Source organism: Hippocampus zosterae, chromosome 5 (genome assembly GCF_025434085.1).
Source record: "Hippocampus zosterae strain Florida chromosome 5, ASM2543408v3, whole genome shotgun sequence".
NCBI classification, from domain to species: Eukaryota; Metazoa; Chordata; class Actinopteri; order Syngnathiformes; family Syngnathidae; genus Hippocampus; species Hippocampus zosterae.
This window is the reverse complement of record NC_067455.1, coordinates 25,537,828-25,552,044: the sequence shown is the minus strand read 5'-3', so window position 1 is coordinate 25,552,044 and position 14,217 is coordinate 25,537,828. Positions and strand designations below refer to the sequence as shown.

Here is a 14,217-nt window from a genome sequence, read left to right as displayed (position 1 = left end):
ACAGTTCACTGAACCAACAGCAAGTTATAACATTGTAAGCATGTCTCCAGTAAGGAGCCATTTTGGGGTCGACATATTACCATAGCGACCATAAACAAGGCAAACTGTATTTTAAGGCGCACATTGAGCTTTTAAGAAAATGGAAGACTTTTCGGTGCGCCTTATTGTGTGGAAAATACGGTACTGTATATATTTTTTAAACCTCATCAAAACGTGCAACACAAAGCAAACAGTGTAAAGCCTATATCATATGTTGGGCTGATCTTTTTTTTGAACGGGTAATTTAATGTTGTGGTATTTGTAAATACTGTGAATGTAGACATCGTCAGTCTCGTGAGTCTGTCAGTGTGCTGTCATCAGTATTTCAGGCCGGCCCACTCTGTCCAAAGTCGTCGCCGACAGCCCAACAGTGTCAACAATGGACTTACCAGTACTACGTCACACGCAGGTGCCGCGCACCTGAATCAAAATTTTAAATAAAATGATTATTTTGTATACCTTTCAATCAAAAATACATCAATGACACGTGTCCCATATTGTTTTTATTTCACCAATCACCATGTTGTGTGTGTGTGTGTATGTGTGCGCGCGCGCGCGCGCCGGTCATTTTAATTTTTTTAACTTTCGTGATTTGGTTGCATGTTGTCTTGTGCGGTGCCTGTGAAGTTACACTCTCCACGCCAAGTGGCTTTCGCCAACGAGGGATAGATTGGGCTCACATGGATCAGCTTGAAATACTGACAGAGACAGTGACGGACTGATGGAAGACAACCTCTAGAATACTGTCGTAGGTTACATTGAGATATTAAAAAAAGCCATGCAGCCTGTCCGGCCACACCCCACCAGACATAGTAATGGCTGCTCATGAGACTGAGAAGTAAGAGAGAGATGGCCTGCTTTTTTTGGGGTGTGGGGCGGGCGGGTAGTAAAACAATGTATAGTAACACACACACACACACACACACACAAAAAGTATTGTACCTTCCTGTGTGGAGTTTCCATGTTCTCCCTGTGCATGCGTGTTTTTTTTTCGGGCACTCAGGTTTTCTCCCACATTCCAAAAACATGCATGGCAGGCTGGTTGAACACTCAAAATTGTCCCTCGGTGTGAGTATGGATGCGGCTGTTTGTACATCTCTGTGTGCCCGGCAATTGACTGGCAACCGGCTCAGGGTGGTCACCGCCTACTGGCCGTAGACAGTTGGGATCGGCTCCAGCACCCCCCGCAACCCTTGTGAGGATAAAGTGTATCAGAAAATGGATGAATGGATGGCATTCAAGAGTTTCAAAAAAAATAGATGTGGTGGTTGAATGTTATGCTGGTTGAATTTGTGATCTTTCTGAGAATGTGACAGGTGCTCAAATAAACTTGTTTAGTTAGCACTGTTCACTTTAACAATTTGAGGGGGGCGTGTTATAAACGCCGCCCTCCAAACTGAACCTCCTGCCTCCGTCTCGCCATTCCAGTTAAAACTTCCTAGAACCGCCAGTGTCTGTACTGTATGTACCTCTTTGTGTGAAATAGGAAGCAGGAAGGAATCCTTGCCAGTGAGCCTTAGTGTGTTATTTCTGTATTGAGTCACAAAACTCTTACAAGCTTCAGTCATGGTGCTATTTCTGCCTGTGGCCTGGGGTCACTAAATTAAACTCTTCCAAAATAAATCGCCCCTTAGCTTTTGGCTTGAGGCTCTTTGTAAATTTACTTGAATTACAGACACACGATGGACAACCAAAGGTAAACAAATAGTGAAAATCTAAAAACGAGATCGTTAATTGAGTCAATCGTCTCAGGCTGATAAATTACAAATCAGCAGTGAAAGCAAACTTTCCTCAGAAAGGAAATCCTTAAGAAGCTGTGCAAGCAAAACAGAAGCGTGTTTCAGCCAGGTTTCAACTAGTTAAAAGAAAACAAAGTAATGAATGCACAAGCACCTTAAACTTAGTCTAAAACTGCACACTTTGACCATCATGCCTGTATGGCAGAGAATACATAACAGTGAGTGTGTTGCTACAGCGACCCACTATAAATAGTCAACACTAATGTCACATTACTAGGGTTGATGGGAGACTAGGTAATGGCAAAGGGAGGCGGGGGTCTGGCCGCTAAGACACAGTGAGATGTCACCAAGCTGCCAGGAACCTTCATAAATCAGCAGCACACAGTAAAATCTGCCTGGAAGTATCTGGATTAGGACCTCCAAATTGGATGCTTGACAATCAATCTGGTAGTTTATTTTGAATGCATAGCTCTCTTATAAAAACTTTGCAAGGACTAAGCCAATTCATATCAGCCAAAATTAAGAAAACATTTTGCCCAATGAGCTGTTTTTTCTTTAAATCAAGCAGAGATTTTAGCAAACAGATACGAGTCATTGTTGGAGAAAGAGAGAGAGAGAGAGAGAGAGAGAGAGAGAGAGAGAGAGAGAGAGAGAGAGAGAGAGAGAGAGAGAGAGAGATGTTTACCTCATGTTTACTCCTGATGAGCGAAAGCTTGTATGATCCACTCCATGCAACATAGCGGCCCAAACAGTCCATAAAGCAGGCCGACCAATTGGGAAAATTCACACCGCCCCAGGTTATTCACTCTGCGACTGGCTTCGTCCACCAAAACCACTTTACAGTATTTGCTGATTTTGAAATGAGCCTGCGGGCTGAAATAGCGTCCCGTGTAGGCCCACCGGGAAATTAACAGGATGTCCTGACGTCCCATACCGGGCCAGCACACACACATTCACACTCTAAATTTGGTTTTAATGTCGGCACTCCCTGATTAGCTTTATGCATATCACGAGAAGAATAACTTAGTGTTGAGCATTAACCAAGTGTGTGCAGCATATGCAATAACAATTTTTGACGACTACTGGAAACGATTATTTTGCTAGTCAACTCGTCACTAATAGTTATCACAAATTGACTAATCGTGTAATCGTGATTGTGCAAATTGATATAGCTATCATTATCTTACAGCCCAAAATCTTTAAGGTTTGTACAAATTTATAATAAAGACAATTAAGATGATAGTACATTCAATTTGAATAAAACTTTGCAGCTTGTGCCAGCATTCCAACATGTCTATAAATAATGCTGCAACTTATATCCACAACCAACTATCCACGCTTACACCTAGGGACAATTTAGAGTATTCCCTTGACCTGCGATGCACGTTTTTTTTGGAATGTGTGAGGAAACCGTAGTCCCCGGAGAAAACCCAGGCCGGCCCGGGGAGAACATGCAAACTCTACACAGGGAGGCCGGAGCCGGAATCAAACCCTGCACCTCTGTACTGTGAGGTCGACGCACTAAGCACTGGACTACCAGGCGGCCCCTGAGCGCAACATCCTGTGCAAATTAACCACATGTACGCAACATACTCAGATTTGTACTCTTTTGAGAAAGAGGACTGCCCTTCATTAGCTCAGTTTTGTACAAGACATTTAAGATTAGCTGTCATAGTTTATTATATCTGATTGTGCGGATCAGATCAGCCAAAGTAGAACTTTGACAAAAGGACATTTTCTGTCTGCCCAGAGAGACCAAACTAAACAATGGCACCCTAATCAGCGTCAATGATGTCACGATGCTTTTGACCTTAATAGAGTGGAAATCAACTGCACCCTTTTATCAGTACAATCGTTAGTCATAGGCTCATTAAATGAATCTCATTGGACTGAGTCAAAAATTTGAAGAAATATCGAAACAACGCTCACATTAGCAGGGGACCAGTCAGTTATTGCCTTCTCACTGTATTCATGTGCTTCTGAACTGTTTACTGTTGGCGTTGGTGAAGTACCATAGACAAGAGGCATGGCCTCTTAAACCACTAACCATCTGTGTGAGGTCTCACGGTATATTTTCAAATTTCTATCTTTGCTCTTCCCTCCTCCAAACCCACTAACATTCATCCCATGGTGCATTATTTCCTCACTTCTTCCACCTTCTCTTCCTGCCACTCCTTCATTCTCATCATTCCTCTTAAAAAAAAACAAAAAAACAATTCTTGTCTCCCATCTGGCTCTCATCTTTCTTTTCCTTTCATCCATTCCAAACAACTGACCACTTTCACCACTGTCATTCCTTCTCCGTCTCCTTGCATTCCTTTTCCTGCTTGTGTTTGGGTCTCTTCAGCTGGAAACCAAAGGTGGCTCGAGATCAGCGAGTGGAGGTGTCCAGTGTGCGTCAGGGTCTTACGCAGTGGCTAAACAAGCTCATTGTGAAAAGCAGAGTGAGACGTCAACGCTCCATCAGGACAAGGAGGTACAACGGAAACTTCTGGCGGACACACACTCACCCACCATGGAGCTGCGCTGTCGCCTGGAGCACAATGAGAAGAATTGGTTGAAGGAGAAAGCCGAGCTACTGGAGAGATTTGACATTGAAAGGAGTGAATGGGAGAGCCAACTGAAAGATATGCAAAAGAAAATAGAAGAGGTATGTTAAACATTTGCTCAGATTAGTGTCCGACAGCGTTGGGTTGAAGAAGATTGATGATGCACTGCAGGATTTCTTGTGCGGTCTGCGTTTAATCTTCTCTATCACAAGACCTGACAAAAACAGCAGAAAACAATGTCCTCCCGTCAATTATAGTGATGCGGGGTGCCCCACCCCATCGACACCAAGGGGAAAAGGGAGTGTCAAAGGCGGGAGTTGAACTTCAAAGTAGCATTGCCACATTAATCCTTCCAGGGAAAGCGGTCACGACAGTGGACAGCTTATCATGTTATCAGGTTACAGGTTATTATTATTGGTGCATGAAAGGGTTAATTATTGAAGTTTTGTTCCACCCTTTGATAATAGAGGCGATAGTAAAAGAACACATCAGGTATTTATCATTTCACAGATTTTGCGTAATTATAAGACAGTACAGTAAGTTCTTTACTGGCCCTGTTACATTAGCATTAAAAAGGAAAGGGTGTAGTGGAGAAGGAGAGCCACTACAATTCCGCTCTGTGACTCAGTATGCTGTAACTGGGATGCATGTATGAGAAAATCTCAAGTGAATGAAAATTGAATTTCAATGTTCTAAAATAAAAAGTAAGCATTTTAATGAATTCCCGCCATTTTTACTGGAGCAAAACCCCCAATCCTAGCCGATTTACTGGACCCACGGATGATTGTATTCTATTGCGATATAAACATGCAGCCTACCAAAAGAAAGACGAGGCTCTCTTATTTCAGCTGATAAAAAGTTTCTTTGTCTTTTTTTGTTCTTTAGCAATCATCTTGAGAAAACAGCTAAATGTAATCAGATTTCCAACTTCTGAGGATAAAACGAAAAAAAGACCTCTTTCAAGCATAAATTCAAGTATAGCACTGCTATTTTTTTGCTTTTGTGACATCTCAAACAGCTGGGCCATTCCCACCGAGGAGCTTTTTCACCACATCGGAGAGTTCAACCACAGTGATAGGAGAGGCCACCTCAGGGTCCTCAGACTGCTTCCTCCAAGGAAGGTGTGTTGGTGGTTGTAGTACTTTGCCCACCGGTTCACAAAGTCCCGAGTCGAAGTCTGCAGCGCCCCACCCCCACTGTACACAGTGTTAGTGGTGCACTGCTTCCCCCTCCTGAGACGTCGGATGGTGGACCAGAATTTCCTCGAAGCCGTCCGGAAGTCGGCTGCCATGGCCTAACCGAACTCTTCCCACGCCCAAGTTTTTGCCTCGGCGACCACCGAAGCTGCGATCTGCTTAGACAGTCTAGACCCGTCAGCTGCCTCTGGGGTCCCACAGGCCATAAAGACCCGAAAGGACTCCTTCTTCAGCTTGACGGCATCCCTTACTGCTGGTGTCCACCAGCGAGTACAGGGGTTGCTGCCACGACAGGCACCAGCCACCTTACGGCCACAACTCAGATTGGCCGCCTCAACAATAGAGGCGTGGAACATGGTCCATTTGGACTCAATGTACCCCGGAACCCCCGGGGCATGGGAAAAGCTCTGCCGTAGGTGGGAGTTGAAACTCTTTCTGACAGGGGATTCCGCCAGACTCTCCCAACAAACCATCACAATACGTTTGGGTCTGCCAGGACCGACCGGCATCTTCCCCACCATCGGAGGCTACTCACCACCAGGTGGTGATCAGTTGACAGCTCCACCCCTCTCTTCACCTGAGTGTCCAATACATGCGGCCGCAAATCCGATGATACAACTACAAAGTCAATCATCGAACTGGTGTCCATAAGGGTGTCCTGGTGCCAAGTGCACATATGGACACCCCTATGTTTGAACAAGGTGTGTGTTATGGACAATCCGCGATGAGCACAAAAGTCCAATAACTAAACACCGCTCGAGTTCTGATCGGGGGGGTGTTCCTCCCAATCACGCCCTTCCAGGTCTCACTGTCATTGCCCACGTGAGCATTGAAGTCCCTCAGCAGAACAAGGGAGTCCCCAACCGGAATACTCTCCAGCACACCCTCCAAGGACTCCAAAAAGGGTGGGTATGCTGAGCTGCTGTTTGGTGCATATGCACAAACAACGGTCAGGACCCGTCCCCGCTACCCTCTCGTCTACCGGTGTGAACCCCAATGTACAAGCACTGAGCCTGGGGGCAATGAGTATGCCCAAACCTGCTCTGCGCCTCTCACTTTGACCAACTCTAGAGTGGAAGAGAGGCCAACCCCTCTCGAGAGAACTGGTACCAGAACCCAGGCTGTGTGTGAAGGCAAGTCCGACTATATCCAGTCGGAACTTCTCTCCCTCGCACACCAGCTCGGGCTCCTTCCCTGCAAGAGAGGTGACATTCCACGTCCCGAGAGCTAGCTTCTGCAGCTGAGGATCGGACCGCCAGGGTCCCCGCCTTTGGCTGCTGCCCAGCTCACATTGCACCCGACTCCTTTGGCCGCTCCCATGGGTGGTGAGCCCATGAGAAGGGGCACCCACGTTGCCTCTTCATGCTGTGCCCGGCCGGGACTTCAATTCCTCTCACGTTCCAAAAATCCGTCCATTGCCATGAACCTCAGCGTGACTCGTTGTTTGTCTATGTGACCAAACTGACTGATAACCAGTTCTGGATGTACTCCACTTACTGCCCAGAGACAGCTAGGATGGCCTCCAGTTCGCCCGCAATCCCAGTGACGATAAGTGGTTCAGAAAACGGATGGATGGATTTTTTCTGTTCGTTTTACAGTTTTTTCTTAAAGTCCCAGATCAAATTCACATGCAACTGCCAATGCATCTGATGCAATAATTGTCAGTTACTATGGTAAAGGTCGTACATCACGGGGTCTCAAAGGATTGTAAGTGTGCGTCATTGAATATAATCAAGATAGAATCTTCTGTGGTGAAGTGGGGAAACTACGGATATATATAACTTGACATTTTCCCCTGAACATGAAACAGCCCTGCTGTACATGACAAATGAGGATACGCGGTATAGAGGATGATAGCTGGACCAAATACAGTATGTGAAATTTCCCACAGCATACTAATGTGCAGTGGCGCAAGAGTTTAGATAAAGAGTTCAGATGCACCGGTTTCGGTGCATCGTGGATTTTTTAAAACATATTCATAAAAAAAAATCACTGGGTTGCTCTTTGATCTTTAATAAGTTTTTAAGTGGTGTTTATGATGCTGCTCGTGTGTGCGTGCATGTGCATGTGTCACGTTGTGCCCGAAGCGATAAAATGATCGCTTCATGCACAACAAGATAATGAGGTGGATCCCCGAAATAGCAGACAAAGAAAAGATGGTCCGAGAACAAATGGGTTTTAATACAAAATACCCGTCCGGGAGCAACAAACAGAAAACGCTGGTCAAAATCAGGACCAGGAATAAAAGGAAGCAACAGAAAACGCTTGCGAGAAAACGGCAAGGAATATAGTTGGCTACAATAGGAATTAATAAGATTAGATTTAACAACGCGCAATCACAGCCACAAGGCTACACAGCAATGAATAGATTAAGGCAGTAATCGAGAGAATTGGCACGCGTTGAATACTCCGGCAGTAAGTCAACTGCCCGAGCACAAAGATAAAGCCTGTGTAATCAGTCCTTAATGGGTGACAGGTGTGTCGGCGGTAGGCAGGAAAAGCCTGCCCCCTGCTGGCAAACACGGGACGTGACAGTACCCCCCCCCCTCAACGGACGCCTCCCGGCGGCCTACCCGGCTTGGTCGGATGAGCTGCGTGGAAGTCGCGCAGAAGGGACGGATCAAGGATCCAGGAGCGGGGCACCCATTGACGATCCTCGGGCCCGTAGCCCTCCCAGTCGACCAGATACTGGAACCCCTTACCCCTGCGCCGAGAGTCCAGGATGGCACGAACCGTGTACACCGGGTCACCGTCGACGACCTGCGGAGGGGGGGGCGGAGTGGAAGGCGGAGCCAAGGGACTGGAAACCACTGGTTTGAGCAGGGAAACGTGGAACACGGGGTGAACCTTCATGGCGGGCGGCAGCCGGAGCCTGACCGTGACGGGGCTGACGATGGACTCGACCACGAACGGTCCAGTGAATCGGGGCCCCAGTTTCGCAGACGTGCCGGCCAGGCGGAGATCCCTCGTAGCCAACCACACCTCCTGCCCTACCACGTAAGTAGGTGCCGGGCGCTGACGACGGTCCGCGATTTGCTGGTTCCGGGTCGCCGTGCGGGCCAATGCAGCTCGGGCCTCTTTCCATACGCGGTGGGCTCGCTTGAGGTGATGCTGCACAGACGGGACCTCCACCTGTCCTTCCTGGGACGGGAACAGCGGCGGTTGATACCCGTAGGCCGACATGAAGGGGGACCTACCAGTGGCTGAAGAGACGAGGGTGTTGTGTGCATACTCCACCCACGGTAGGTGGTCGACCCAGGAGGAGGGACTGCGCAGGCATACACAGCGGAGGGCCGCTCCCAGATCCTGGTTGGCACGCTCGGCTTGTCCGTTGGACTGGGGGTGGTATCCCGAGGTTAGACTGACCGTGGCCCCGAGGGATCGGCAGAACCGCTTCCATACGCGGGACACGAACTGAGGGCCCCCGATCCGAGACGATGTCCACCGGGATCCCATGGAGACGGAAGACGTGTTGGACTAGGAGGTCGGCGGTCTCCAGTGCAGACGGCAACTTAGACAGCGGAACAAAATGAGCCGCCTTAGAGAACCGGTCCACGATGGTGAGGACGACCGACCGCCCACGGGATGGAGGAAGGCCCGTGACGAAATCCAGGGCGATGTGTGACCAAGGTCGAGGAGGGATGGGCAACGGCTGGAGCAGTCCTGCCGGAGGCCTATGTGAGACCTTGCCGCAGGCGCAGGCGGAGCAGGCATTGATATAGTCCACCACATCCCTCCGAAGCTCCGGCCACCAGAACCGCTGGGTGACGAGATGCACAGTCCGGTTCACCCCAGGATGGCAGGCCACCTTGGACCCGTGTCCCCACTGCAACACCTCCGAGCGCAGAGGTGGGGGTACAAACAACTTCCCTGCGGGGCATCCAGCCGGGACCTGGACACCATCCAGGGCTTCCTGGACCTTCTGTTCGATCTCCCATCTCAACGCCCCCACGATGCACCGGGTCGGGAGGATGGTCTCTGGTGACCGGTCCCTCTCCACGGGGTCGTGGAGACGGGAAAGGGCATCGGGCTTGGTGTTCTTAGAGCCAGGAGAGTATGTGATGATGAAGTCAAAACGGGTTTAGAATAGTGCCCACCGGGCCTGACGGGGGTTGAGTCTTTTAGCGGAGCGGAGATATTCCAGGTTCTTGTGGTCGGTGTAGACCGTGAACGGTTCCTTAGCCCCCTCGAGCCAGTGGCGCCATTCCTGTAGGGCGACGATTACAGCTAGCAGTTCACGATTGCCCACGTCGTAGTTGGACTCTGCTGTACTGAGTCGACGAGAGAAAAAGGCGCAGGGGTGCAATTTCTGGTCGACCGGGGAACGCTGGGACAGAACGGCCCCGACCCCCGAATCCGAGGCGTCCACCTCTACGACGAACGGGAAGTCCGGGTTAGGATGTTGCAGTACCGGGGGATTTGTGAATGCGGCCTTTAGGCTGGAAAATGCCGACCCCGCAGCCGAATCCCATCTGAATGGGACTTTTGTGGACGTCAGACGGGTCAACGGGAGTACCTTTTGGCTGTAGTTGCGAATAAAACGACGGTAGAAGTTAGCGAACCCCAAGAAGCGTTGCAACTCCTTCCGGTTAGTCGGTGTCGGCCAGTTCGTCACCGCCTCCGTCTTGGTGGGGTCTGCTCTCAGCTTGCCCTGCTCAATTATAAACCCCAGAAAGGAGATGACAGGTACATGGAATTCACACTTCTCTGCCTTGACGAAGAGCCTGTTCTCTAATAAACGCTGCAATACCAGTCTGACGTGTCGCTTGTGTTCTTGAATTGATTGGGAAAAAATTAAAATATCGTCAAGATAGACGAAACAGAAAATGTTCAGCATGTCTCTCAACACGCCGTTGATGAGATTCTGAAAAACGGCGGGGGCATTTGTCAGCCCGAAGGGCATAACCAGATATTCAAAATGGCCGAGCGGGGTCTTAAAAGCAGTCTTCCACTCGTCACCTTTCCGGATGCGAACCAGGTGGTAGGCACTGCGTAAATCTAATTTTGAAAAGACTGTGGCTGACTGTAAAGGGGCGAAGGCGGAGTCTCGCAATGGTAGCGGATACTTATTTTTTACCGTGATGTCGTTCAGACCCCGATAATCCACACACGGTCGCAGGGATTTGTCCTTCTTTCCAACAAAGAAAAACCCCGCACCTAACGGCGATCGCGATGGTCTAATTAGACCTGCAGCGAGCGAGCTGTTGATGTATTCCGTCAGTGCCTCGCGCTCGGGTTTAGACACCTGATACAGCCGTGAGGTTGGCAACGGAGCGCCCGCCCGCAGGTCTATGGCGCAATCGTAGGGTTGGTGCGGGGGCAAAGAGCGTGCGCGATCCTTGCTGAAAACTTGACGCAAGTCATGATAGCAGTCTGGCACTCCGTCAAGGCAGATAGTTTCGGGGATGTCGTCACCGGCACGTTCGTGCTGCCCTACGGCTGATCCTAAACAACGTTCATAACAATTCCGGCTCCAACTCTCTATTGCCGGACGCTCCCAGGAAATTACGGGGTTGTGAGTCCTGAGCCAGGGCAAGCCGAGAATAACCGGAGCGTTACGACACTGCATTAAATAGAACCGTAGATGCTCAACATGGTTACCGGATAATTTTAGTTTTAGTGGTTCTGTTCTTTGCGTCACGACCCCCAGGAGGTGTCCATCGAGATCACAAACCCGCTTTTTATCGGCCAACTTCTCGACATAACAGCCCAGGTCAGCGGCGAAGTCGGTATCCATAAAACAACCATCAGCCCCCGAGTCTATCAGAGCCCTAACCCGCCGCGACCGGGGCCCCTCAAATATCTCCCCCTCGAGTTCCAGTCTCCCGGTGTGTCCCGGCCGGGAGTCAGTTCGCCGAGGCGTGGGGGACTCTGCGCGGGGTCGGGACTCACAGTTTTTGGAGGGCGAGGATGGGGAATGTTCCGGTCGGCTGGGGGCAGCATGAGGTCCTCGTTGACAGCTGTCAGACCGAGCCCGATCGTTGAATCGGCGCCGTCTCTGCTTCGGTCCAACGTTTTCGCCACCCAGCTGCATCGGCTCCTCCCCGCAGTACGTGGCACGCCGGGACGGAGAACGATCACCTCCCCGCTCCCGGTTTCTCTCTCTCAGGCGGTTGTCCAATCGCAGGGAGAGCTCGATTAACTCCTCCAGGTTGGAGCCCGTGGTCGCGAGTCGCCAGCTCATCCTTGAGTTCGGTGTTTAATCCACGGCGAAACAGTCCGCACAGCGCCCGGTCGCCGTAGCCACTCTGGGCGGCCAGAATCTGGAACTCGATGGAGTAGTCCGCCACCGATCGCCTCCCCTGGTGGAGTTCAAGTAGCCGGCCCTCAGCCTCTCTGCCCCGCACGGGATGGTGGAACACCCGGCGAAACGCCGCCACGAAGCCGTGGAATGAAGACCGGAGGCTCGGCTTCGCGTCGCTTGTCGCCATCGCCCATGACGCCGCCGGACCTGTCAACAGGCTCATAATATATGCCACCTTCGCGGCGTCAGTAGCATAGAGGGAAGGTTGCTGGTCGAAAACGAGCGAGCACTGGTGGAGGAAGTACCCACACTGCCCGTGCTCACCCCCGTAACGTGGGGGGTGTGGAAGCGAAGGCTCCCTCATCATTGTGGGAAATGATGCGGGTGCCTCAGGGGTGGCAGGACGAATCACGGAGGGAGGTGCTCTCCGTTCCTCCACCCGTACAAGACGGGGTTCGAAATCATCGAACCTGTGAGCCAGCATGGAAACCGCGCTGCTGATTTCCGAAATGGCTTGGCCCTGCTGACTTAACTGTTGCTCTCGGCAGGACAGAACGGAAAAAATCTTTTCTAAGTCTGCGGGATCCATGGTGGCCGGAGTATTCTGTCACGTTGTGCCCGAAGCGATAAAATGATCGCTTCGTGCACAACAAGATAATGAGGTGGATCCCCGAAATAGCAGACAAAGAAAAGATGGTCCGAGAACAAATGGGTTTTAATACAAAACACAAAATACCCGTCCGGGAGCAACAAACAGAAAACGCTGGTCAAAATCAGGACCAGGAATAAAAGGAAGCAACAGAAAACGCTTGCGAGAAAACGGCAAGGAATATAGTTGGCTACAATAGGAATTAATAAGATTAGATTTAACAACGCGCAATCACAGCCACAAGGCTACACAGCAATGAATAGATTAAGGCAGTAATCGAGAGAATTGGCACGGCGTTGAATACTCCGGCAGTAAGTCAACTGCCCGAGCACAAAGATAAAGCCTGTGTAATCAGTCCTTAATGGGTGACAGGTGTGTCGGCGGTAGGCAGGAAAAGCCTGCCCCCTGCTGGCAAACACGGGACGTGACAGCATGCGTGTCTGTGTGTGTGGCTGAGAGAGAGAGAGGGAGGGGAGGCTTATAAGAACAAAAGCTCTCTTCCATCCTTAATTGTCTAATCATCCTTAATTGACTAATCATAAACACTCTGCTGCACAACCGGGATGCTGGCCTGTGTGTGTGTGTGTGTGTGTGTGTGTTTGTTAGTGCTCTGCTCAAGCGCAAAGGCCCACGTGGGGCTTTTTTTTCATGTATATGTTCATTGGTCGCTACTTTGCGGATTTTCGTTTATCTCGGGTGGTTTTGGTCACCATTAACCGCGAGAAATGAGGGATTACTGTAATTTACCCCCGATGTGTGTGTTTCAAGATTTTCCAGCTGCTGTAGGAGAAATGACTTCAGTCGAATCTCGTTTAAACATACCCTGTTTACAACGATTTCACATTTCAAACTCCCGATTTCACCTAATTCTATTTCCATTTCCCGATTTTGCTGACAGCGATCACCTTCATAACGTAAACTTCATATATATATATATATATATATATATATATATATATATATATATATATATATATATATATATATATATATATATATATATATATATATATATATATATATATATCTGTGTACATGATCATATTGTAGCATGTGTTTATATTTTCCTCTTACTCTTCCTAGTTGTACTGTGAGGTCAGGGCCAGGGCCAAGCGAGAGGGTGCTTGTGGTCGTCGGAATGAAGAAGAAATGCCTCGGCTAAGTGTCCGTTCACTGAGCTCTGGTTCCAGTGTGCTCAGTGAGTTGTCGCAGACCCATAGCAGCTGCAGTCAGCCTGAGACCTCACCTGCGTCTGATCGCTACATTATCGGTGGCCGGGTGGGTGAGAGTCATTCAACCACCTGTTGTCAACCAGACAGACTCGGTGAACTAATTGCAGGTGGTCAGTTTAATCAGAATGAATATGCACACCATGGATTAAGGTTAAGAGACTCCATCCTTGATAAGAAAGATGTTGCCAACACTGCTGAGCTTGAAGGAATTTTCCATCAATCTATTGGATGTGGACAGGCAACAAAACATGCCTCCATTGGGAATGAAAAATGTCTTCATCATGGCATTCAAGAAAGTCCACTGTTGGTCGAGCGGGGTAACGCCAGTGAGAAGAAGAAAAGCATGACTGCTCTCAATGCTGTAAGTGATCAGACGTTACATTTCTTGAATCAACATGAAATTATTCTTCACCGAATAAACAATGGTGTTGGGACACTCGGCAGTTACATTTACAAGAAAATAAGAATAAGAATAACAAAACCTTTATTTGTCTCACAATGGAGAAATTCGCAATTTACAGCGGCAAAATTTTAAAGGGAAGAAAGTAGAAAAAGTATTTGCATACACA

The 14,217-nt window shown here is 49.1% G+C and overlaps 2 protein-coding genes across 14 annotated transcripts in view; one reads left to right on the top strand and one right to left on the bottom strand.

Annotated features, from left to right (window-relative positions):
* The window catches only part of cmc1 (C-x(9)-C motif containing 1), a 226,517-nt gene that overhangs the window by 180,123 nt on the left and 32,177 nt on the right, over nucleotides 1-14,217 (bottom strand). The window lies entirely within an intron of this gene.
* soga3a (SOGA family member 3a) overlaps nucleotides 1-14,217 on the top strand; it is a 34,873-nt gene that overhangs the window by 10,762 nt on the left and 9,894 nt on the right. For 9 of the 13 annotated variants that reach the window (XM_052064643.1, XM_052064642.1, XM_052064648.1 and 6 more), the window contains 2 exons: nucleotides 4,126-4,428; nucleotides 13,500-14,009. The exons of 2 other annotated variants lie outside the window; for them this stretch is intronic. In XM_052064643.1, the coding sequence (XP_051920603.1) occupies nucleotides 4,126-4,428; nucleotides 13,500-14,009 (813 nt within the window). The remainder of the gene's footprint in view (nucleotides 1-4,125; nucleotides 4,429-13,499; nucleotides 14,010-14,217) is intronic. 2 more of the 13 variants (XM_052064640.1, XM_052064637.1) reach the window with 2 other exon arrangements.